The following is a 26,488-nucleotide window of genomic DNA, read 5'->3' on the forward strand; positions in this document are numbered from 1 at the left end:
CCAGGTGTTAACCCAAGGATCTCTAGATTGAGAGGTGTGTTTCAGGTTGGCAAGGACCACTGAACGTGATGGGCTGTAACACAGAGGGTTTTGGAACCCTTTGAACTGTGAAATGAGAGGGATATGATTGGTTTCTTTTTTTCCTAAATGGCTCACTTGTCAAGAATTTTGAAAATCCTCTAGGTAAACGATGAGCAGGGCACAGCACCGGAAACTATGAGGTACCAGGTTCTACTAGTTTTAAAAGATGATAATAATTTAGTATGCCCACCACCCCCAGATGTTCTGTTCTGCAGTTTCTTGATTTTTCTGAAGTCTGAAAAACCCAGAGAGAATTTTTAAGCAGCAGCGTAGTTTCCTGGTCAGTTACTCTAACTTTATGAGATGTGTTGGTGCAGATGGCACTTTTGAAAATGCATGCAGTGCGTATCAAATCTATATGCTAAGCAGTCTGTGCCCTCTTCTGTACAGTATCATGTCTTGTTTTTCTTGCTCACAGACACTGGAAACTTAAGGATGTTCTGCAGACAGGAAACACCCATTCAGTTCCCACATGGTCAAATGTCATTTTCTTGGACAGAAGCATTTCAGTCTTGCCTTACAAACTGCTGAAATCACGGGGAACCTAGTCATACCAGGGATGTGCGTTCTGTTGATTTTTTATCACCTGACATATTAGTTATTAACAGTCCCTGCTTTATCAAAAGAAAAGGCTCCAGCTTTTAAAAAACAGTTCTTCCGGTGGAAATCTAGTGATAACAGGACTTACATACGTAGTGCTATGACCATTATGTGATGAAAATGATAGAGAGGCAAAGGGAGGGAATTTGTTTAAAAATTAAGATTTTTTTCTTGTGGAGAATAAAACTGTATTTGCTTAGGAAGATGTCCTACAGCTAATGGATTGCTAATAGAAGAAGTTCAGGTAATGCTGAAGCGTGATCAGATGTATTTATATAAAGAAGGAGGGTTTGTTATATTTAAGAAACTTGTACGTGAATTTCATTCTTCAGAGCCTATTTTTCCCGCTCAGGGAGAACAATGGTTTTGTTTTGGGTAGTGTATGTCTTGTTGCAGTTGGGTGAAATGTCTTCTCTCACAGCACAATTTTTTCATCTACTTCAAACGAGGTACTTTAAAATATCTGATACTTTGATTATTTTATACTGTTGGGTTTCCTCTTAAATCACACAGCTGCAAAAAAAGACTTAACAACCCCACCACTGTTAATACTGAAGTAGGTGCAGTAAGATAAATATACATATATATATATATATTTTAAATGGGTTTCTAAATCTGTATGGGAACACACTGTTGGCTGTAAAGTGTTTGTATTCTTACTCTGTATCAAGGTTATGTTCACGAGTTACAGCCACATGTTGATAGGAGAGCTGTGCATGTAGAGCACCGTTTAATGGCTGTAACTGTACCAGACAATGTTGTTAATAGCTAAATGACAACAAAAAGTCAAATTTCCATGGTCATGTATCTCAAGCGCTGTGCTCTGCTAAGGATTATTGATATATTTGTTTACAGGTAGGAATTTGGGTGAACTGATGCCTATGTATGTTTTTGATGATGATGGCTGGATAGCTACAAGCTCCAAATCAAGTTGTTGGTGTTTAGTTGTTCTTGTTGTTTTTTAATTAGTGCATAGGCATTTTGTTTGGTGTAGAGCTTCTTGATTGTTTCTGTTGATGGTCTTTTGCTGTTTATATCTCTTATTACCTGATTAATGGGTTGAAATTTGGTTTGTTCTACAATAATTAAAGTAATTTGAAAGTCTTTATGGTTCAGTTCTGAGTGTAGTATGCAGCATCCTTAACTCATGACCTTCAGGTCTGGATTGGTAAAATGCCCTTTACATTTTATATTACTGTTTCTGGTAAAAGAAATGAAGGTAAATCCATCTCCTAACAAAATCTGTTAACAAAATTTGGACATATCGAATTGGCCTTCAGCTACCTGCACATCTTTTAAGTATTAGATGCTAGCAAAGATCTCTTCTTCCCAAGTGAAGCACTATTAGACTCTGTTTCCTGTTGTAGCCTTTGGCCTTAACAGGCTTTTCTCCTTACCTTCTTAATAATAAAGCAGACTGTATTCTCTCCCAGGAAGCAGTGGATTTGAATGTGAGCGGTAAGGATTGGAAAGCAGCAAATATGCTCAGCTGCAGGCTTCTTCAGCTGTGCTTCAGATCCAGGTTTGATGGAGTAGCAGAAAGTTCACGATGTCAGCTGCAGCTCTTTTAAAAACGTCTTAGTTTGGGCTATACACAAAGGCTCAGTATAATTCTCTCAGCGTCCTCTTCTTGTAGACTGATAGATGAAGATATTAATCACAGTATTGGCAGTCTTTAGAGCTCTTGCTACTCCCAGCCAGCTGAAACACAGAAACTTTCAGGTTCTTTGAATATTATGACATAATTTCTGTTGTTTGAATTAAAATAGTTCAAAAAGTACAAGTAATGTAAGACTTGAAAGCCTTCACGTTTAATGTTTTGGGAAAGTAGTTTTGTGGCTACCTGTGTCAAGTCTTTCAAGTGACATTGTTACAACAACAAAGTGTCATGGCTGAAAATAAGAGCAAGGCAGGTAATTCAAAAATGTAGTGCTCTGGCCTTCAGTTCTCAAAGTATTTGGCCAGACTGACTCTCAGCAATTAGATTTTGTCCTCTCCTGTGTCAGAACTGTGTTTTTAAAAGCATTTTCCTAGATAGATTACACGTAATTCTTAATTCATTAAATTTCAATTTCCAATAGTTATTTTTAGGTCAGTATTAGTTCTTACCACTTTTTCTACAATTCCTAATGTGTTATATGTTTGTGATAAGCATAGAATCATTCAGGTTGGAAAGGACCTCTAAGATCATCTCGGCCAATTTTTAACCTAGTACTAAAGTCCAACACTGAACTGTGCTACTAAGTTGTAAATCTAGACGTTTCTTGAAGACCTCCAGGGATGGTGACCTATGCAGAGGAGAATTTCAAGTAAACATTAATCCCATTCACCATTTAATTAGAATGGGGCTAGTATGAACAATAGGTTTATCAAAACATTTTCAGTCTTACCAAGAAAGACCTGCTAATGAACTATTTATAGCAGCTTGTATCTATTTTTGTCAGTAGTCTAAGGACTGACTTAGGACAAACGGGTTAAAAAAACAGGAAATGTGGTTAAGTAAGCGGGTAATCTCTCCAGAGAGTTTCCAGTTTGCCTACACGTTCACATTTTCTTCTGAATGTACTCTCAAAACAACACCAAGTACAGTACCTTGAAATCCATCTCTGCTTAAAGGAGGGAATGTTTCCAGCAACAGCAGGAAGTGGCCTAGAGAAAAGTTTTACATTCTTTGTTAAATTCAAATGAGGCTCTGGAGTTGCTGTCTGTGTTTTTTCGGCTTTACTAACATTGGAGCACTTCTGTGACATTTTAGTTGGTTCAGGTGTTATCAAATGAATCCATAAAAGTCTGTGAACACTGTCATTGTAACCTCACTTCTAGATTGCTTTTAAAATATTGACTTTCCTCCAACTTTACCCTTTTCTTTTACATGGGATTGTGCTTATTAGTTAATATACTATGCATATATTTTTGGTAATAGATATAAAATCATGTTTGGAGGTAGCAAAAGTAGCGTTATGAATCAGACTGTATAAGTCTTACTGTGAAGTAAAAAAAAATTATTGAACGTGATAATGACATCCATATAATTTCCAAAGAGGTATTGTTTGTTTCTTATTTTGGGGAGGGCAGAAGCAATAACATGCAAGTGAAAGTCATTCTTTGCTCTACTCCATATTTGTTTTTTTGAATGGAACTAATTATTAGGGTTTTTTTGTTTGTTTGTTTAATTTATTTGTGAGTCAAAAGGAGGAGTGAGTATAATAAATGAAGCAGCTTTAGTTGCGGTAAAGGCTGTGACCTGGTGGTGGTCTTCTATTTTTAGAATTACTGTCAGGCATCAGTGTCCTACTGTTGAGATCCTGCAGTGTACTAGAAATGTTTTTTTATCCAGAGAAAACAACAAAGTGTGATGATAAATTTTTAGTAATTAGAAAGAAACAAGCTTGTCTAGCTACTTTAATTTAGAAAACAGGCCACTGGAGGTGACAGTATTTGAAGCTGATTTCCTATCAACTGTCTTTGAAGGCAGAAACCTGTGTGCTGTTGTAAAGAGTAAAGGTGAGCTGCTTTGTTTTGTCCATGGGGAAATTCCAAGTCACGTATCTACTTTTTTTTTTTTTTTTTTCTTTTTAACATCTGCAGGTTGTTGGGTTAGATGATAACACTGTGTGGGTGGGGACACTTCAGTAAAATAGCATGACATACTCACATACAAGTGCTATAGTTCATGAAAGACTCATGTCTGCAAACAAGTTAGGTTTCTTTCTATTCCACAGTTAGGAGACTATCTTGAAAGGTACAGGCTTCTTGGAAATTAAAATACTACTTTTCTAAATGAGGTATTGTATTCACCACAGTAATTGGAAATAGTAGCTAGCTATTAAAATTATTTTCCAGAAATATTAAACCAGTGAGGGCATTTGCTAATGAGGCGAGTAGAGTTTGTTGTTCTAGAACCTTTAAAAGTTTTAATCTGTAATGGAATTTTAATTCTTTCAGTTAATAGTATGTTTGAATTAAACAAGCTGTCAGTCACATTAAATTTTCTCTGGTTGTAAATGTTAGATTTCTAAACAGTTTGGGGGGAAAATACCTTGATTCAAATGCATTCTGTACAGAATAAACAATAAAATTATTTTTGCTATATATAGTATACAATCTCTAGCTTGTCTCTGAAATATTTTGTGTGTAAGGTATATTATAAATTAGGTTTATCCAGAATGCTGCACACTTAAAAAAAAAAAAAAAAAAAAAAAAAATTTTGTCATTCATTTTTCTTTCCACTTTTATTCTGTGCTGCCTCTTGTTTGATTCGTGGGATAGTTGATGGTTAGAGCTTCATTCTGCTCGAGGTGTCAGGCAGCCATCTGTAAGTTAGGGAAGCCTACAGCTGTTCTGCTGCTCTCTTAAAGTTAGCGTACCAAGGCATGTCTGCACTGATTTACTTTTTTAAATCCTTCTAGCAACTTCTGCATGCAGACACCAACCTCTTTGCTGACCTGCTGTGACCTCAGACAGCGTTTCACTTTTTAATGCCTCTTCCCCCTCCCACCCATTCTGTCTTACCTGTTTATATTTTTAGTTTTTAAGAAGAGGTTACTTGCTTTGAGTCGGAAGTTATGGGTTAGGTTGGGTTGGAAAGTGAAATTCTGTGGTGTGTGCTGGGCAATCGGGCAGCTGGGTTTGCCAGGAGGCTTCCATCAAACCATCCAGTTCCCAAGAAGGCTCCGCCGGGCAGGACAGTTATTGCTTGGCGTGTCGCAAAGGGTGATCTGGGGTTCCAAGAACCACCAAAATACAAACAGGCTGTGATCCTACAGGGTATCCTGCTAGCCCTTATTGCTGTTTTTGTAACACGGGTTTCTTGGAGGGAAAAAAAAACACGTCCTAACCACACTGGAAATGATGCTAGCGTAACTGTAGTTAAAGCAGTTGTTAAATACTGCTGTTGCCTCAGCTACATTGCAGCCAAAATCTAGAGGAAATTTAACAGTTAAAATCAGACTGTTTAAAGAAGTTACATGGCTTTGTGGATACCATTGATGAGTTTCTTTTTTAATGTGCACTACGCAGCACTGATTAACGACTTGCAAAAGATGTGTGCAGGTTTTTTTTTTTTTTTTTTTTTTTTTTTTTTCCAGCAGTTTCATATAGCAAAGTAAAAAACTTAGAGAAGAGCTGCAGGAGTTTAACTGACAGTTCAAAACACTGCGTGACAGCTGGAAAGTACTACATTTCCGAAGCTTGGAGATGAACATTTCCAATATCAATTCAATTAAATCTGTCAATAGGATATAATGTAATTAAAAATACATATCAAGGTATTTAAAAAGCGGGTATCTTCCTTAAAACAGAGCAGATGAAATCTTTTTTTTTTTTCCTTTTTTCCATTTATCCTCCTTTGTGTGTTGTTATTCCTATATTCACTGTCAGCACAGCTAACGAAACATCGAATATCAAGTGCAGCTAGGTATGAAAACCATTCGTGTCTCTAGATCACCAAATTCTGTTTCTTGTTACTTTTGAGGAAAGTTTTTATCAAAAAGTAATCAGGCAAAAAAAATAAAAATAAAAAGTTTTCAGACTGATTGACTGTTACTGGCATAACTCACTGAATGGAACAATAAATTGTACAAACACTGCATACAACTGGATGGGCTTAAAAGTTGAAATTTCAGACTCTCAGGCATCAGTTTTCCTAGCTCTACCAAGTCATGCTCAAGCCTCAAGGCCAGCAAATTCAGTGCTCGCTTTTCAGAGACACTAAGAAGCATTGCTCCCCTCTGCAGCAATTGCTTGCCGAAGCAAGTACGGGCCTCCTGCTGAGGCCAAAACGCTCCCTGTTGCTCCCTCAGTTGGTGGCTCTGTGCCTGCCCAAGGCTCATTTTTGTTTCAGTCCCTCGGAGGTTAGGTCAACTCGCACGTGAAACAGGGCTGGTCACTTGGTCAGTGCGTAAAGAACTGTTCTTTTCCTCTTTGGTGAAAACTTATCTTTGCTTTTCAAAAAAAAAAAGGCTAGAATTGCGTGACAGCTGTTGAACTGTAGAGCGTCTAGTTAATGGCTTTTCTAGCTCCCTCACAAAGAGCTGCAGCTTTTAATGCTCCTGTCTGATTTTATGTGACTGTGAGTTGACCTCAGACCCTTCTTTCTTTCTATCCCTTGTATCCTCTAATCCTCATCACTTGTGCGGCTTATTGCCAGTGAATTGAGGTACCTGCTGACACCACCCACTTTTTCTAAACAGTTGTATGCTTTTATCTCGCCCTCCTCCTTTTCACACAATAGGCAGGCTGAAAGGATTGTTCAGCAAGAACCAGCAGCAAAATTAGCTTCGCAGGCCTGCCAGTTCTGTCCATTTCAAATGAGACCCCAGTTTCACGAGTTTAAAATATATCAAACCCAAGCTGCTGGGGTTAACATTTCCTGTGTGTTTGTATTGTCCTAGCAGAACTACTACTCATTCTTTGAACTTGTGTTTTCTACTCCGAAGAATAGGTTAAAACAACAACAACAAAAAAGTTTACTCATATCCTCTTTTCTTACTCTTGAATGACTGGGATCATTTGAAAAACTCTATTGGCTTCTGGCTCGGAAAAAAAATCATCCTGTTGAGTTCAGTTGTAGCATGTGTAAGTTTTGTTCTATTTGTGCATGCAAGTTTTTATAGCTTCTTTGCGTCTTAGAATTACACATACAGTATTGCAGTTCCAACTTTTGCATGCTTATTCAGTCACTTCGGAGGTTTCCTAGTAGAATGCTGTCATCTATGTACTTGGGGGAAACATAGCTCTTAGAACCACATGTGGGACAACTGGTAGCACTACCCCCCCTGAACATCTCCTGAATGACTCCTGCATTGTCAGGCTACGAGATCAGTTTCCGCTAATCCTCAGAACCACAGATCTTTTTCCGTTCTCCTTTTCCCATACTTCACACAGTCATCCTTGCTACAGCTTTATAGTATCGTTAAAATTGCGCGTAGATGTAGACTTTCTGACAGATTTCATTTGTAAAAATGTTAATAGGTGATACAGACTGGAAATTAAATTTAATGGATAATCTTGCTAGATTTATTTATATTTTTTTTTTACCAGTAAAAAGTACAGTGGAGGGCCCAAATTGGAAGATGCTATTTTAAAGTTTCTGTCAGCCATTGTGATAGTTGATGGCTGAAACTGTCCTTCATTTATATGTCTCAAGTCTTCCCATCCATTTTCTTTAGAGCGTTCGTGGGGCTTTGTTAGTGGAAGCTAGAATTCCAGTAAGTCAGATTCTTTGGTGTTAAGAATAGAGTGGGAGTGGAATGCATTTATGCTGTAACAAAATAATAACATTTTCTTGAGAGAAATTGCAAGGGCTTGTTGAGACTTTCTTTAACACGTTTCTGTCAGAAGCTATGGAAAGGTATTGTATTTGTGCTTCAATATGCTAAATAAGAGGTATTTTAGACTTAAGAATGTTATGTTTCACTTGATTAGCCTAATAGTTGCAACCTACAGTTATATGCTGCATTAGCTTTCAGTGCTGTATAATAGGACTGGCAGCATGGTGTCCCAGAAACTGTAATTGCGTGGGCTGCTGAACAGTTGTAGAGAAAGCTGCACAAAAATTCTATTCTAGACAGAATTTTTTCATTTTGAAATGAATTTCACAACAAATTCACAGTTGGATGCCACTGCTTGTATTTCCACTGAATCATACTCCAGAAAAGTAATACTTTGCTTCAACAAAGCCTGCCACAAACAGTGCAGTGATATAAATCAGAAATTGGATATTTTTTAATTGTAGTTGTTCAAAATATAGTATAGTTATTAACTATGCCTGCAGGTCCTGACATTCAGATATGTTTGGCTTTGTCTCCGCATGCAAAAGCTAAAATCCTTCATAAAAAAAGAAGGGCTGGGGGGGAAATACCCTTTTTACCCTTTTTATGTACTGTTCATGATAGGAAACTGACTCCCAGGCAGCAATGGTTTTCACACCACCACATATTTAATAGCAGAGTGAGATCAAACCTGTTACATGGTTACTTTTAATTTCCAGCCTAAATTTACTGGTGGACAATTCATTTATACCTTTCTTTGGTGTTGTTCTTCAACTCAATTAGTCCTCCCTTCTCTCCCTGACTGCCTCCACTGCATTTTTGGAGTGCAGTTGCATCCTCTCTCCACCTTTGGTTAGTTTAGCTTACTAAGTCAAGGACTTTAAGGCTCTTAGATGCTGTAATTAAGTCAACTATAGTTTTATATGCATGGACTGCCTTTGAACTGCATAGTTTTGCTACTTATATTAGCCTAGTTTGTGGTGACTTCTTTGGTGTTAAATTGCAAAGCCTAAGAAATATCTGAGGAAATATTTGAGCTTGTGCTGAGTCCTCTGATTCTGCAGTCATGACAGAACCACAGGAACATCTCAGTAGTGCTAGCTACTAGAATTGCAGCAAAGAAGTAGTCTCCTGTAAGCTCTCAGTTCATCCATTTGCCCTTGCATGTGGGCAAGGGTGCAAGGTAAAATATGGCTGCTTACACCCTCTCACAGAGGTTTTAGTTAACAATTTTGTCTTGCAGCTTGGATGGGCTAGCAACATACATTACTGCACTGTTCTCATCTCCTTTTTAAAGTAGGTTCCATCTCAATTCCATTTAGTCAATGCATTCTGAATTCTTCAGTTAAAAAATGGTAACTTATATCATCTGTCTTAGGCAATGTAACTTCAAACCTGGTGCTGATTTTGCTGACATTAGTATTTCATGTTTGTACAAAGTGACATTACCTGGTTGTAGACCCTAACGGAGTGGCTGTCTTTTTAAGAATTTTGCTGTGGAAGGTTTCTTCAGACAGAGGTGATAGGCAGATAGGCAACCTTTTTTTTTTTTTTTTTTTTTTTAACTAGCACAGTCAAAAGCTGCTTAATTTGGACGCCCTGAGCAGCAGACAGAGTTAGCAGCTCCTGCGTTGAGCCAAACTGTTTAAAAGCACCCATAGAGGCACAATACCTCAGGAGCTCTGGTGGGATAGGTGGAAGATGAGGATTCTTCCATCAAACCACATCACCCTCTCATACAACCCACCCAGATCAGCCTGTATGCATCCCAGCATTTCACTCGCCTCCCAAATAACACTTCTTCCCAGCTCAGCCAGCTGGCCTCCTCTCCTTATGACAGACACCTGCCCTCTCTGTTTATAGCTTTGACTTATTAATGAACATGCTCGGACAGTGCTCGAGCATCCATAGAGAAAGGGACCGTATAAGTCTTAACGTTGTGTGGCATTTGTGCAAACGTAAAAACGCACAGTTTCCACATGAAAGATCCTCCTGTCACAAGATGAGGCCAGTAGACAGCCAAGAGCTGAATACCGCATAGGTTTGCAGACCGAAATCAACACTTTGCACCCTGAGGTTAACTGTAAACCAGCTCCCAAATCTGCCCTGTACCTCCTGATGTGATTTGCATACCACCGTTTGGTGCCTTGTCAAGTTCTATTTGACTGTGGGAGGTGATACAAATTTTGTCCTCTGTGATATGAAGCCCATGGGGGATTTAAACTGGGGCAGAGTGAAGCAGGAGGAGAGCAGCAGAAGAGGAAAAAGGAAGGGGGTGTTGCATTTCCACACATACCTGTGATCTTTTGGTGTGGTTCGAGTTCTGGTGTGTAGCATCCTTACTTTGTTTTGCAGGTTACAGAGGAGAGAGAAAAAAAAAGAAGTTTCATAAAATTTCTGCTATTGCTCTATTCCTCCCTCCCTTCCTTCCTTGTTGCAAAAAATCACTAAGATAACAAGAAATTATATGCTTGCAAACTAGTATACTATGTTGTTTGATTTGTTGTTGGTCTAGTTTAAATGGAAAGAATGACAAATTTTTCAAGGAAAAGAATAAAGATAGCAACAAAAGGCATTAGAGATGTTGTGGAATATGTCTGAAATGCTTGTTTTATTCTTTACCTTTTTCATTAATTTGCATTTCTTCCAAAGTGAAAATATAGAACATTATTTCTAAAAAAATCATTATTATTTTGTACGTTCGGAAACCAAACTGCTTTTAGTGAGAGCGGTAAAGTCATCTTTGATGCGTGCCTCTTCGCCATGAACTTCTGAAACAGAGACAGTCTATGCACGGGTTTGGGTGCAGAGCTTAGCTACATCCTGGCTACGTGTTGGAAAGGAGTTCAGCATCTTTCCCTCCACTTTCCCCCAAATGCCCTTGTTTCCCCTAGGAGACCTGCGGGTGCTTCAGGAAGCACCCTTCAATCTGAACGCTAGGCCGCACCGTGTCACACGGCGTAGACGTAGGCAAAAAATGTGTTTGTATCTCATTCAAGGGGATCCTGTCTTCCTTTTGTCCTACTCTCATAAAATTTTTGTCCATAAGGATTGTCTAGGAAAGAGCAAGTATCTCCTTTTTAGATCTTGGGGTAGATTGTGGGAACAGCGTTCACTTTATAAAGCAAATTTGACCACAGCTGAAATGGCAGTTGCGAGACATTGCTGTGTTCTCCACTATTCACTACCGTATCTTAGATCTTCCAGATCTGGAGTCCAGGTCTCTGAAGTTATTCCAGATCCACAGCAGTGCAGGGGACTAAGAGCCTGCCCTCACCGTAAAACATACCCTGCTGAATGTCCTGTTTAGAGCATAGTATAAATTGACAATTTCACTTTCTTGGTAAATAAAATGCTTGCTTAACTTCTTCACCTTCCCCAAGAGGAAATTTTTACTAAGACATGACATCTCCTTATAAATTGTCATGAGTAATACCTTCTGAACCACTTCCAGAGAACCAAAAATCCTCGCTGTTTCCATCTATAATAATAACGTACAGTTAGAGAAGCTGATAAAGTAGCGAGGCTTTCTTGAAGGCTGTGATATATAAGCGTTCCCTTGTGTTCTCTGTTGCCTTAGAACTTAGCAAGTTGTAGTGCATGTTCTATGCCATGGTAAGTGTATTCCAGCAAGACACCCTGAGGTTGTTTTTTAATGCTGCTAAGTTTTTATTAAATTGCAAAGCTGGTTAAATTGTGTTGCCAGAGAAGAATACTGAAACAGGAACCTGCTGGCTTTTTTAACCTTTTACTGTAAGGAAATGTGCCTTTCTCCATTTGATTTGAAAAAGGAAATAGTCTGGTGGTGTGGCTATGGAACTTTCTCTTTCTGCCTCTGATTGCAAAAGTGCTAGTGAAAGAAACAAAAAGAAAAAGTACTGTATTGAACTGTAGAATATTATGGCTCTGTTGAGATAATAGAATGAAAGTAATTAATTATCCTTTTTTGTTTTCTTTCAGGTGTCAGAAACTATTTGAAAGAAGCATTAGTGAATATCATTGCTGTGCATGCAGAGGTGAGGAAACTTCAGATTGTTTGATGCTTACATTCAGATGAATAATTTCAGTGTACTTTGCTTGGTAAATTCTGGCTTTCATACCCCTGAAAATTGTACCTCTGTTGAAGTGTGTTCATTATAGATGTTGGTACTTTGGGTTAGGTTTAGCCAACCAAGTACGAAACTGCTAACTTTTTTTAAAGGCACAAGGCAGAAAGAGATGAACAGTTCCTGTTTATCCTCAGTAACAGTTTGGTACATGTTTTGGAGTGCTTTTTTCTTTCCACTGGCTGATGAAAAAGAAAGCCAAAGTCTAAAGCTGAATTCTTCCCCTTCATTACAATTGGGGGGGGATGCAAGGTGATGATGATGCTCACTTTCTCTGATTAACTTTATTTTCCACATCATATAGAAACAAACTTGTACTCCACTTTCAAGCAAATATTTAAAATATACCTTTTGTAGTGGAAAGGCAATATATATGTCATATTCTTCTACATAGGATAAAAAATGAAAAGCTAAACACAGAAATGTTTGTAGTCTCTATATGGCACAAATAGCGTTTGAAGTACTTGGGCAGGCAATGGCTTATGACAGAGAGACTATATTAAAATTTAAGTATTATTAAAATTAACAGCTTGCAGAGCTACAGTTACTTGGCCTCTTGTGGTAATATGCAGGAATTTTCTATAATACTCTAAATTACAACTAGCTCTACAATTTCCTTCCTTCTGAGTACTGAGAGTGTTATCAGATTACTATTGCTGCTGCTGTATATGCTGGTAATAGTATTACTTATCTTTGTATTATCAGAAATACCTTTCAAAATATCACTAATATAGCTGTTCTACATAGTAACATCTATTTAAAACCTGATAAGATTTATCTGAGGTTCCTTTTTATTTTACTCCTCCATAAATTACAAAGCTTCATATAAATTAAAATGTAGTATCTTCAAAAAAAATATTGTATCACTTGCAATATTATTGTTTGGATTTCAATATACGTTTACAGCAGTTTTCACACTAGCATTGATTATTTACCAAATTCTTCAGACGAGGGAGTAAACAAAACTACATACCAACATGACATTCATTTGTTGTTGCAGTTTTTCAGTGTAGTTGAAATTAATAAAAATGAAAATGATAGTTTGGGCATTAAAAGATTCAAAGGCATTTTTGACTTCTTTAGCTAATCCTGATGAAAGGCATACTCATTAAAATTCTCCTGCAGAAATGTGCACTAGCTTCAGACTTCATTGAGACTGATACTAATTTTGGCCCAAATAGTGTGTTGCGTCATGAATTTTTACATGTGAAATATTGCAGAAATATGAAAATGTGTCAAGACGAAACTCCCATTTGCACTGTTTTCTGCTGAAATTCTCTAAGCTGGGTCAGATTTAAGTTTAGTTAGCAAAGCTGCAAGTTTCTGTAGTTTGAAACAGCAAAAATTAACAATCAGCTGAACAATGAGCATGGAAAGAAAACTACCTTTGAATTCAAATTTAACTGAAATCAAAATAAGGGCATCATATTGCAAATTTGTGATGATTCACCATTGCTGAGAACTTTTTTTTCTTGGATTCTGTATAGTAACATCAAGAGTGTTCGTTATGGGCACAAATACTCTTTTCTCAGTAGAAGATTTTTTGTGTGTTCCTGGTATGTTTGTGTTGAATTGCTCAGCAATATTTGCTGCTGAATAAGATGACCCATGCACAAATTACTTTTTTTTTTTTCTTACTGTAAAGCTAAGTGTGTCAGTTACATAGCTTTTGTGGGTCAAAACAGTCAAAGTACATGCAAAGGCTGCATGTTTGAATTGTCAATGATAAAAACTGGTAGCTGGCATGTACCTATGTGGTCAGTGTACTTAGTCTGTGGTGCAAATTTGCCTCTTCGAATGGTCACCTGTATGGGATCCCTGCTTATAATTCATTGCTTAAACCGCTAGAATCTGGGTAAGAATCCTACATTCATTTTTGTTCCCTTTAATTTATTTTTACTTACGTGTATGAATATCTTCTGTTAATTACTACTTTTCCTTGTCAGACTTTGTTCTAGCAAAATTTCAACTACTTAATTCTCTAGGTCATTTTAAAGAGGAAATCAGGGGAAGCATTTTTAAAAAACTCTATCCAGTTCATTTTCCTTCTTGCACCACTCTAGTCACATTATCTTCAGTTCCTTGTGTCATCTTTTTCCCCAGCCTCATGCAGTTTTAGTGCAGCTTTATCATCACCTTTAAGTCATGACACAGTTTTGATCTGTCTAACCTATAGTCTCACTTCCTCCTATATCCAGCCTCTCGGTCTGCATTTTCCCCAGTTCTGTGCAGAACACCATACTTTATTTTTTTTAATTCACCAACAATTTCTCACTTCCTTAAAGTGAGCTTTAGGGGAGATTGGTCACTTCATGCTTTCCTTTAGGCAAAGATCTAATGTTTAGTTTTGTGGTGGTGTTATGTTGCAGTTGCTGTTCGGAACCTCAAATGGAGGATGTGACCACTTTGAACAGTTGTACAAATAAACAGTTTAAAAACTAGTCTTGATGCGTGGAAAAAATAGGAAGATGTAATGTTTTTGCCCAGGAGCTAACAAATTATGCCACCATAGTCTCAAACCCTTCTGAAGGCTCATCTCCACAGAGAGCATAAAGACACTTGCCGTTTGACAGTGATGAGGCAAGTGTGCAGCAGAGTCTTTGCCACATATGAAAGGTTCTAAAAGACATTGCAAAATGCTTGGGTAAGATGTGGCTGAATGCATAATTAGGTCAGTCACTGACATAATCCTGAATTAAAAAGGTGCTATCCACAAAACAGCAGTTTATGTACAGCCACCTGACCACCTGCATGCATTGGGCGAGAGCAGATACTTTCCTTTTAGGCATTGCAAGAAAGTTGTCAGCGTCATATGTCGGATAGCTAACACTGCGGTTAGCAGAGGTGATTTGACGCTTGCCCTGTGCTTTGACCAAGGATTCTTCAGGTTCCAGCTGCTGTGAATTTCTTTGTCCATTGTTAAAGATACAATGGCCCTTTCAATCAAAGTGTTTAATGCTTTTAACCAAAATGTTACTTTATAAAATACTTATGTCAATATAGGTATTGTGCTCATGATTCTTATTTTATAAAAATCAGGTATTTACCATTTCCAAAGACCTAGTTCCTCGGGTAATGTCAAGGATTGTAGAAGCAGTCTCTGAAGAACTGAGTCGACTGATGCAATGTGTTTCATCCTTCAGTAGAAATGGAGCTTTACAGGTAGATGAATCATTTGTACTGTCAAACATCTGAGTTTATAAAACTTAGAGTAACAGAGAGGTATAACCTGAGTATTTGTTGGATTTACTGTAGCAGTAAAAACAAGGAGGTAAAAAGGATTAGTATACAACCTCTTCCTCAGATTTATGGATTAATACCTTTTGGGGTACTAGTTCTTGGGTTGATCATATTTTAATGTTTTCATTGTGTCTAAGTGCATAAAAGGTTACCCATATCCTATGAGATAAAAAGCATCATAGAATCATAAAACGGTTTGGGTAGGAAGGGAGCTTTAAAGATCATCTTGTTCCAACCCCTCTGTGATGGGCAGGGACATCAGTCACTAAATAAGGATGCCTAAACCATCATAATGATATCTGTTTGAAATGTTGTTAAACTGTCTTTGTCCTGTCACAAAATATATATATATATATATTTTAAAAGAAAAAAAAAAAAAAAAAAAAAGATATTTAGAGGTTTAAAATCTTGAAAATGTGATATGGTAGGATCTTGTAAGTCTTTGCAGAACTGGTCACTTGCCTGTTGTGCTATTTCTCTGTTAGCACTCTGTCATAACACAGATACAGCAGATACTCTTAGACTGCCTTGTTCATTTGTGACTGAACCAGTAGTTGTTTTTTTCTGCTGAAAAAGTTTTAAATGAGTTTGTAGGAGAAAAACTACATATGTTAAAAAACATATTGACATAATGAGTGCTATGGCTGTAACAGGCAGGAAGAGCCAACCCTCGTTTTTCATTGTCTGTGATAACATTCTTGCATTATCATGGAAGGATAAGTATCCAAATGCAAGCTTTATTTTCCAATTGCTATTAGTAATTGCATGTGAAAGATGATTAATGTAGGAAGATCACAATCAAATAAGATTGGCTGCCAGCTTAAAACCAAATCAATGAACAGCAACAAAGCTACCTATAAATTATTTTAGTTTGACTAGATGACCCGCTCTATGAACTTGCTGCCTAAACCCATAACTGGAAGGATTTTCTCTCCCTTCTGCAAATTTCTCACTCATGGTCCTTTTCTGTTCCTCTGAACACAGAAAATCCTGTCACTCAAGGCAGGAAACAGCAGTATAAGAGTGATCTGGGCCTGTGTCAGTCTGTTTAAAAGAGACCTGTTTCCTAAGAGAAGCCTAAATCCGTATACCCACATCAGATGGCCCGTACTTCCACAGTGTTTGCCCTTGCACCATGTTTATTTAGGCTGTGATGCCTGAGAATGTGACACTGTCCCATGGTACTGGAGTTGGATTTAGTGATCTTTGTGTGTCCCTTCCAATTTGGGATGTTCTACTGCTGCTTCCTAAAATGTAGGGAAAACTACAGAACCTTATATGTAGGCCATCAGGAACTCCCAGACTGTTCAGTTTGGAGCACCATACAGAAAAGGTGAAACATTCTGTGGTGAGAAAAGCATTCCTTATGGGTATGAAATTGGTGGGTAGCTATGTCATATTTTGTGCCAGAGATCTCTGGCACAAAAAAAAAAAAAAAAAAAAAAAAAAAAACACCTAAATCTCTGCTGGCTTCCTACCTAGGGAAGAGATAAGGAGAAGACATAAAAGCCAGATGCTTTCATTAGAATCAGAAATAGATGTCTATGTTATATTATAAAAAGTTTTGTTTTGGAAAAGTAATGTCACATTAATTTGTTCTAAATGTAGATCACTTTCTGTAATGACTAGCTGGATTAAATTGTGCCTTGATGAATAAGAACTGAATCTGAATTTGGATGAAGTTCAATTTATAATTTAAATGAAATAGCTAAAGTATTGATCACATTCGGAATGTTTGTTTCAGGTGAAAAATCTGAGTGATTATTTTTCAAAGACTAAAGGAAGATTTGTGAACTTGGTTCAATCCTTGAGTTGATTCTCCACTATGATGGTAGAGAATGAACTAGGTGAAAATCAATACCTAGACATACAGTGCCATGCAGGAGTAAAATCCCCAAGCTTCTGTGCCCACCAGGTGACAGACAAGAAGCAGAGCACAACCATTCTACTTCCTCATCTGATGGAAAAAAATAAATAAATTTAACAGCAAAACCAAGAATAAGATGTGCATTGACAGGCTTTTGTACTCTCATGTCCTCCCTGGACAAGCCATGCTGTGAGAAGTCAAGCTCACTATTAAAACAATAAATAAAAAAGAAGCATACCCTATCGAGGTAGCGTCCCTTTCTCTGTCTATAACAGCACAGAAAAGATGAAGCAGAATTAAAGTTTTATTGCTGTTACTCAGAAACAAAACAATGTTTTCAGACTGCTACATAGTGACCGTGCAAACAGTTTGACTTGTATGAAAGTATTAAAAATATGAAATTGTTCCTTTTAGCACTCTCCTAACCGACATAGCAGCATGGCAACCAAAAATACAGGAAACAAACTTAGAATCAAGGCTGCTTACCACTGCAGCATGCACTAGTATTTGCTTCTAAAAAAGATGAAGCTTTGGGATACTGGTATTCTGATCAAAGGAAATTGTCTCGGTGTTTCAGTATTTGTATTTCTGTCTTTAGGCAAGACTTGAAATCTGTGCATTGAGGGATACAGTGGCCATATATCTAACAGCTGAGAGCAAGTAAGTTGTGCTGTATTTTCTATCGTTTCAATGTAGTGGAGTCCTTGGTAAACATGCAAAAACACAAGGTGTAAATTAAGGATTTTCAAGAGATTGATAAAAATAGAGTATGTAATGTACTACAGATATATATATGGGGGGAATTGACACTACCATGGCTTTATCAGTTGATTTTTTTTTAATATAAATTTGATGACACAGACTAGGTATGCTTCACTCTTACCAAAGTGGGGGGTGGAGGGACAACGACTCTTACTTCAGCTGCTGAGGAAAATGTTGCTAAGGCAAAAGCAGTTGCCGCTGAGTTTCATCCATTTTTTTACAGAGGTCCCATAAAGCACATCACAGAGAGTCTGCCAGAGACTTCAAAGAGGCTACAGAACCAGACACCAGCAGGATCCCCTTAAAGGGACATGGAGAATTAGGGTTCTCCACAAGCTTGTATATTACCCTACTCCTTTTCCATACACCTCATAGAGGAGAGTGAATTCAGCTTCACCCCGTCTATTAGAATGAAAAGCTTTCAGCAATGTATCATTTCTTAGGGAGGTGAAAGACCACAGATAAACAGTGGGGGACATGCTCATGCATATGCTAATATAAGGGGAGAAAGAAAAACATTAGCAGCTTCAGTGGTTAATGTAGTCAAGACACGTAAAAACACAAAAAAATCCTGTGGTAGCTGTCAGCAGTTTTGAGTAAAGTTTATTGATTGAAATTTCTAGTTGAGTATATATGGGACTGGGTGTGTCCATTCATTATTTTCGATTACCTACACTTTTGTTAGGATTGGTATTACCCGTTCCCACAGATTGTGATTTGGTCCTCTTAACTGACCAATATTTTGTAGGAGACATAGCAGGGCTTAAGGCACTGATGTGTCTTCACATCACTGCTGATGGTATTCTGTGATATCACTGCATTCAGTTTCAAGACTTGCTTCCTTGTACTGTGTGTCTGATAGTGATGAAGACCTAAATGTCAACTACTTGACGCCAGCTTATGTTGGATAAAATGGAAGTGCTATTGTTTCTGTGCAGCATAGGAGCAAAACAGAGTGAACCATGGAAGATGGAGCTTCATAGATGCCTTTTTATTCTTGGTCCCTTCACTAGCAGTAGATGCCACAAGCCACCATATAAATATTAATTCTGCTGAAAGAAGGTTGTACCCATCTGTGTAGGAGTTGCATCATTCCCTGCATGTCTGTTCCACATCTCTTGCCTGGAAGGGTGTACAACCCCCATCCTTGGAGATACTCAAAACTCAACTTGGCCCCAAGAAACCTTCTGTAACCTCAGAGATGTCCCTAGTTTGAGAGGGGGGTTGGACCAGAAGACCTCCAGAAGTCCCTTTCAACCTCAGTTATTCTATGATTCTGTGTTAGCGCAATGCAAATCTCTGTAGGTCCCCTTCTCCAGGGGAGAGTGCAGTGACTTAACAACTGACCGCAGAAAGCTAAAATCAACATTATATCTGTACTTCATACTCTGATGCTCGCTTAGTTCTAGGCAGAAGGCAGCCTGGCAAACTACCTCTAATGTTTGGAGGGTCCAGAATATCAGACTCAGTCTTAAACCAGCAGCTGATGGAACTTTTCTTGTTGGTATACGTTGTACATCGCATCGGGAGTGTTGAGAGACCTACTTGGGCCTGTGGCCACTTTCTGTATAATTTGCACATGAATGTCAGGTGTCAAGTTAACATTTTGTTAATTTATTGAAATAAGAAGCATGGCTTAAATATAGTACATTTCTATGAAAATTATAGAGAGAAGCTGAAAGTTGAGACTTGTACCAGGGGAATATGAGTACTTTTCTTTTCCTTACAGCTCGAGCTTTAAGCAAGCTTTGGAAGCCTTGCCTCAGCTCTCAAGTGGAACTGACAAAAAGTGAGTATACTGCACCTTCTTGTTCTTCTTATGCTCTATGGAGCCATTGCTTTTCACTCTTGTATCAGAGCTTTGCCAGAAGAGGGTAAACCTTTGCTATATTTGACCTTTTAAAATTATCAAGTAGAAGCCTCTTTGGACAAAGTCAAGAATAATATAAATCCTTATTCCTTGTGGCCTATTAAGTTATACAGAGAAACTGAGCTGAAGACTTTGTGGCATATGTCTCTCCCATTCTAGCCTTATCAGTTCTAAATAGCTTTGTATTTATTTTATAATTTCAGTCCATTTTAGCCTTCCATGCTAATCTTAGTTTCTGTGAGGTCCATTGTCTTGTCTTAGTGAATTTAGCAGCAGTAAAGAAAATGACCAAGAAACAAAGTCCAAGTTTTTGCCAGCTGATATTTGGGCAATTCTCAAAACTGGCTTGTTTAATTTTAAAAACAAATAAGAAGTTTCTGTTGTTCTCTCTTAATATCAGGAGGGGGCTTTTTGGGTTCTTTCTTCCCCACCATAGCAAACTTTGACAACCAAGCTGCTGTGCTTCATTGAACCTACTATTTGGTAGTCTATTTTATAAGTGTAGCTTAATAAAAAGCTCGTATGGTAAAACTCAGACAGATTTGTAATGAGTATGTTAGTATAAATATAGCTGTTTTGAACATGAGGCTGCTATTATGGTACTTTTAGGAACTGAACTGCATCAAATCAGCCTGCTCTTAACATTCAGAATTTAAAATATTCCATAGACAAAAGTAGACCCTGTTTGTGCAGCCCATACAAACTGCCTTCTCTCTGTTCAAACCTACTCTTCACCAGCCACAAGAAGTCTCAAGATACCCCTTTGCCTTACTTGGGTCTCTTGCTTTATTAAAGATAGAAATCAGTTTTGAGATAGCTCTTTCAACTCAGACTTTCCAAAACACCTGTAGGGTTGGGGTTTTTTTGACTTGGTCACAAGTGTGTGAGCTTTTGTAGGACAGATGAGAATCAAGAACTGCATCATTTTTATATCTATCTCAGAGTTCTGAGCCTTAGACAGCATAAAATTTGTTCTGTTTCTCAAGTTTCTATATGACAATTGTCATCATTCCACACTGGCCATTATAATCTACATATATATTTGTTTAAAATAACACACATTTATGCACTAAGTTAGAGATGTTAGTTTCAGTTTATTCAGTCATTACTGTGATACTAAATGATGAATGTGGCCATAGGCATCTTCCAGAGGGCTTGCTGAGGAAGCAGATACCGATTTTGTGGTTCAAGTTGTAGTTCGTGGTATTTTTTTAACGTTCAAGTATAATTTCTTCTGTTACTGGCTGTTCAATAATCACAGCTTGCCAAAAGGTTGCAGTGGTGCATGTCTGCCCTATCTAGCTTGTTTTTGAAGTAGAGCAGAAAGTTTGGAGAACATGTTCTAAGCTAGAATACAAGGAACATAAATTATACAGGAAAGACTGTAAAACTTTGTAACACATCTCCACTGCTACAATAAATATCTCCTACAATAGAACCATTGGCATCCTTGGTCCTAAACCCATAGTCAGGTTTATAATAAATATTATCCATTGCACCAAGTATCCTCTTGCCAATGGACTAATGCTATGCTACAAATTGAGCTCATACTTTCTTTGTTACCTATAAAGGACAAAAACATATGTTTGCCAGTGAATTAATATTTCTCCTGGAACTGCCATTTTATTTCTGATCTTTTAGCCATAATCTTTAAGAGAATACTATGGAATACCTCTCAAAAACAAGTTTGAGAACTCACATTCTGAATTCAGCTGCAAACTAAAAGCCTTGATAAGGGATACTGGTTTTATGGCACATAGGCTGAAAGTTTCCTTACAGCAGTATCTTACAGCCCTCTCTACCAGTCCTTTTGCCATTGTGTTTAGCATGTATGTTTCTCTAAGGAAAATAGTGTTTATGTGGAAGGAAAGGCATATAAAGGCCTATTTTATAACCTTGATAAGAACTCTGTTGCTAAGTCCTCCTCTCACCACAGATCATCCCAACACAGCTGGTATATTTCTAAATATATATAAGATTCAGATATTTAAACTAGATCTAATTTTAGGCCCTTTATTTATGCAGGCAATGTATTCAAAGTCACAGACAGAATAACCAAAACTTCTGGTAATTGTTCCCTTTTCAGAATCTGCCAAAATTGTAAATATTTTCCTTTCACAGGTTATTAGAAGAGCTGCTAAACAAATTTAAAAGCAGCATGCACTTGCAGCTGACCTGTTTTCAAGCTTCTTCATCAGTGATGATGAAAACATAGACGTCGACGCAATGCAGGCCGCACAATAGATGAATGCCGATAGATGTCACCCATTTTTCTGTACTTCGTCAGTTCCTCTGAGCACTGAGGAAATCAAAAGGAATTTCATTGAAGAAGAAATTATGAGATCCAACTCTTTGAGTAATGGTATGAGGTATCCTGCTGAGTGAGAGTTCTGGTTGTAAATATCTTCACAAAATGCTTTTCTGTCTATTGTATTTCATTCTGTGGAGGGGACTAAGCCAGTTTTGTTTACATACACCCTTCTTGGCTATATGTTTGTGAAAAAATATTTATTTACGTGCTGCAATCTCAGTTTCATTTGTTAAAAATATGTTGAAATATATTTTTAGCAACTGTTGCCTAAAATTTAAGTATTACATATGCTGTTCACTGTATCAGTTTCTTTCTAGATGTAGAGCAATGCTGATGTAACTGGAAGACTCAGCTTCTGTAAACTATTGAGAATGATGCAATAAACATTACTACCTACAGATGCCTAAATAAGTACTCATATGCAATGTGCTGAAGGACACTACTTTCCTTGCATTTAAAATTATTACTCTTTTCTCCTATGATCTACAATTTTAGTATTCATTAAATCTGATTTTTGGGAGGCTTTTATTTTCTTATTTCTTTGCTAATTGAACAGATCTTCCTGTCCCTTTAGTTTCTCCCTTCATTTGAATATTGGTGTTAAACCCTTCAAAATTGAAATAAGCTTTCCTTTCATTGGCAATTAACAATTAATTAGAAGTACTCTGAGTTTGAGATTAGTAGATGCTTTAAAGTATGTTTAAGCTAAATATCCTTTGGTATAAAGGAACAGAACAGTAACTACTTCTGACTATGTGCCAGGCTAAGGAGGAGCACAATTTGCCATTGGTTTTGTTGCTTCCTTCTCACTCTTCTCGTCTTTCATCATTTTTACCATCTTACTATCACTGTCTTACTCTTCTCTCTTATAAGTCAGTCCTCTTTTCACCACCAGTTATTAAATTTGTTTAGAAGTGAACAGGTGTTCAGGAGGCAAGAACAGTTTTGCTGACATTATCATTACACAGAAGTCAAGAGCTGCCTTCCCAATGAACAGTCAAGACCAGATTTGATAGTGACTTTCATCTGGGGACTTAATAAAAACTATAGGAAGCTGTAAGAGAGAGCAACTAATATGAAGTGGTCTTGTTTTGGTGGGTGAGGGATGGGTTTGATTTTATACCTGAAAACCACACATTAAGTAAATCATGTAGTAATGATGTATTATTTCTGTACTTGCAGCCATTTGGGGTGTGACTTTTTGGAAATTGTGCGTTAAATTTTCAAACATTGTTTGGTCAGCTTTTTGCTTTTGCTAGTCTAGTAACGTGCTTTAAAAATATAGCGTACTGTTCCAGTAATTACGAAATACTACAAGAAATAACTCAATGCACATGTATTGTGGGTACATAGTAATAGTGTGTTGAATAGAAGTTTAAAACTGCAAGTGCATGTCATTATTGGCTTAAGAGAGAAAGTTGATAAACATCTGAGCAATGTTTTGCTTAATGTTGTCAATTCCAATCTTGTCGTAGTCTCAGCTTCTGATACTAACTGAAATAATCATCCAGTTAGTTCAGTCTGTAAAGGAGTTAGCTTCAGAATAATAAAGTAGTAAGAAAAAAATATTCATAATTTTTTCTTGAATTCCTTGCTTTCCAAGAAATGTGATTTTCTAATGAATTTTGCCAGCATCTGCATTTTCTACATTTATATCAGACATGTTTGTAAATATTGAAAATTTATTGTCTGTACTGACATAACACAGGTTCGGGCATTTATTTACTGTACCACTGTTCTCTTATCTTCTGTTGCTTGTCTTTAAAACCTGAAATAAGTCATCTGTTTGTGTTTAGTTGCTTTTTTGAAGTAACACTTCAGAACAGGTCATTGATAACCAAACAAGAACAATGTATAAGGATCAAATACTTGAATTCAACCTGATACGAAATAAATGCCAACAGTCAAGTCAGAGCACTAGTTTCCATTAATCAAGCTGGAGGAATGAAATAAGCCAGTGAGGATCATGCAGCAACAGAACGCGTTGAAGTCCATTTGTGTGGAAGGAGAGTTGGGACTGCCAAGACTTCATAGCTGAGGTACAGCATGCTACAGTTCCTCTAAAGACATTTGAAAAAAAAATAAAATAAAACAAGAAGTGGTCAGTGTGGCTTTGCAAAAAAAAAATCAAAGATACAATAAGGTTTAAAAAAATAGTATTGGAAGTGGAAAAAGATAGGGAGACCACACTAAAAGACACAATGAGGGCTCACAGAGAAAAGGGAGGCAGCAAGGAAATTAAAGTAACAGAAGTGAAAGGCTCTGACATTTAAAGCAAAGGTAAGTGCTGAAAACACTACAAGAGAAAGTGAATTATTGCATGAACTTTGAACCTCTAGAAAATCGAATACCAATTCATACAATTCATACTGGAAAAAAAAAAAAGACGCTGAAATGGAAACCTGGAAATCTTTATTTCTCATTTAAAAGAAAAACTTAGGAAGTAATAAGGTTGTAAAACATGTCTTGCTAAAAATAGGTAAAGACTTATGGGAAAATTCAACCACAATATATTGCGTTGAGATATTCAGCCTCTGGAGATGTTGAGGCATTCTCCTGCTATTGTATTTTTGAACATTTATTTTGAGTAGTCATGAGTAGTTCAGGATGTAAGCAAAGAAGTAATAAAAAACAAATGCAGTACCAATGTAATGAGATGGGAAGGGGAGGAGGTGGCAGCAGAAAAAAAAAATATTTAAATCCATCAGTAAAATGATAGAAAAAATAGAGGAAAAATCATTTAATTCCATACCTGGATGGTAACTTAATGAAACAGATAAAATAAGTAGCATTAAAAAATGAAGAAATACTGCTGCTTTTCACTCACAAAACATTTCTTTTTTTAAACTGATATTGTTTGGAAAATATGTTTATGGAAATGTACTGGTAGTGCATCATTGTCCAAGTTAAACACCTTCTTAAAACTTCTTAAAAGCAGTGTAGAGAAATTAAAAAGAACTGCAATCCTGCTAAGTTTCATGCATGTGCTGAATTTCAAGCCCACGAGTATATCTGAGACTTCTTGCTCAGATCTCCTTCAAATGTTTAACACATATGCCCACTATTTGAGGATCAGGGAAGATGTATTCTGTGCCTTAAACAAACCCCTTGCATCTTCCTCTAGTTGCATAAAAAGAACTGGGGCTCAAACCATTTGAATTTCACTGTATGACAACAGAGAAGGAAATGAGAAATCTGTGCTTGGAGTGCTGTAGGGTTGTGCTTTGTAGGGGCACTTCTGGCTGGAGCAGTGATGTGTGACTGTTGGCTTGTAAAAGTAGATCGTCTGCCAGCCTCAGCCAAAGCTATGGCATCTCTCTGAAGAGAGGGTACTTCATGTTGATGGTGAGGGTTTTTGTTTTCTCTGCAGACAGCCTTTTGTCTTCCAGAACCAAAGAAATATTAATGAACTAATAGCATGTTTCTCTGGCTGTATTGGTAAGTAGGGAGATGCAGATAAAAACAGATCCATAAAAGCTAGCATAACATTGTGCAGAGCATGGAGCTAAAAAAAAAAAAAAAAAAAAAAAAAAAAAAAAAGAGAGAAACTTAGTCATTGTTTATTATGATTCGGCTCAAGTTAAATACATATGTTTAGAGAAAAAAAAAAAAAAAGAACAAGAATTGATCGTTTATACAAAAGGTGTAATAGCAATTAATATTAAAAAAAAAAAAAAAGTGGGGGGGAGGGAACACACCTAGATTTATAGTACAAGAAAATCTGTGAAACTCTTTGCTGAGCTCACACTGAATGCCAAGCATGGTGTCCCTTGCCTGCGAACATCTAACATTTAGCTAGGCAAAGGCCTACAAAATCACGAAAATTACTCAATTTAACTCCTTTTTGATTCTGAAAGCAGTGATATTTTCTGTTTATAATCCAAGAGAAGGTAGTAAACCGCAGTTTCCTAGATACTCTTTTGGCCTTGTGAAGAAAACGAACACTGAGACGAGAATCTTTTGCCATGGTTACATCTGAGACAATGCTACGCAGGGGATTTACACTTCCAAACCTGCTGCCAGACAGTATTTCAGTCAATTCCAGCCAACTTCTTTGACCCTGTCCAGCTAAAAAGTATACATGAAGCATTGTGATTTTCCTGCAAATAGTGATTGTTAAAATACTGATTACACTGCTGGATGCAAATGCTGGTTTTTGTGTCCAAATAGGTTTCTGGACTCCTGCCACCAAACCAAATAGGTTTCTGGTCCTGTGCGTCTTGTCCTGACAAAAAGGGGGACCCATTAGGTAAATAACAGCAATCTCGTTCTTACTGTTAAGACTTGTAGTTTTTGCATGGTGCTTAAAATTTTAGCATCAGTCAGGCTATAGTAATAGGCTGTGACTACTGTCAAAGCAGGCAACAGCACATGCCTATG

General features: G+C 37.3%; 1 protein-coding gene across 1 annotated transcript in view; it reads left to right on the forward strand.

The window, feature by feature from the left end:
* EXOC2 (exocyst complex component 2) overlaps positions 1-23,889 on the forward strand; it is a 130,374-nt gene extending 106,485 nt beyond the window's left edge. Inside the window, exons 24-28 of the mRNA XM_035317173.1 lie at positions 11,913-11,968; positions 15,098-15,220; positions 17,764-17,825; positions 19,657-19,716; positions 21,919-23,889. Coding sequence (XP_035173064.1) covers positions 11,913-11,968; positions 15,098-15,220; positions 17,764-17,825; positions 19,657-19,716; positions 21,919-22,012 — 395 coding nt within the window. The 3' untranslated portion in view covers positions 22,013-23,889. The remainder of the gene's footprint in view (positions 1-11,912; positions 11,969-15,097; positions 15,221-17,763; positions 17,826-19,656; positions 19,717-21,918) is intronic.
* Positions 23,890-26,488: the final 2,599 nt, after the last annotated feature.

This window comes from Oxyura jamaicensis, chromosome 2 (genome assembly GCF_011077185.1).
Source record: "Oxyura jamaicensis isolate SHBP4307 breed ruddy duck chromosome 2, BPBGC_Ojam_1.0, whole genome shotgun sequence".
Lineage (NCBI taxonomy): Eukaryota > Metazoa > Chordata > Aves > Anseriformes > Anatidae > Oxyura > Oxyura jamaicensis.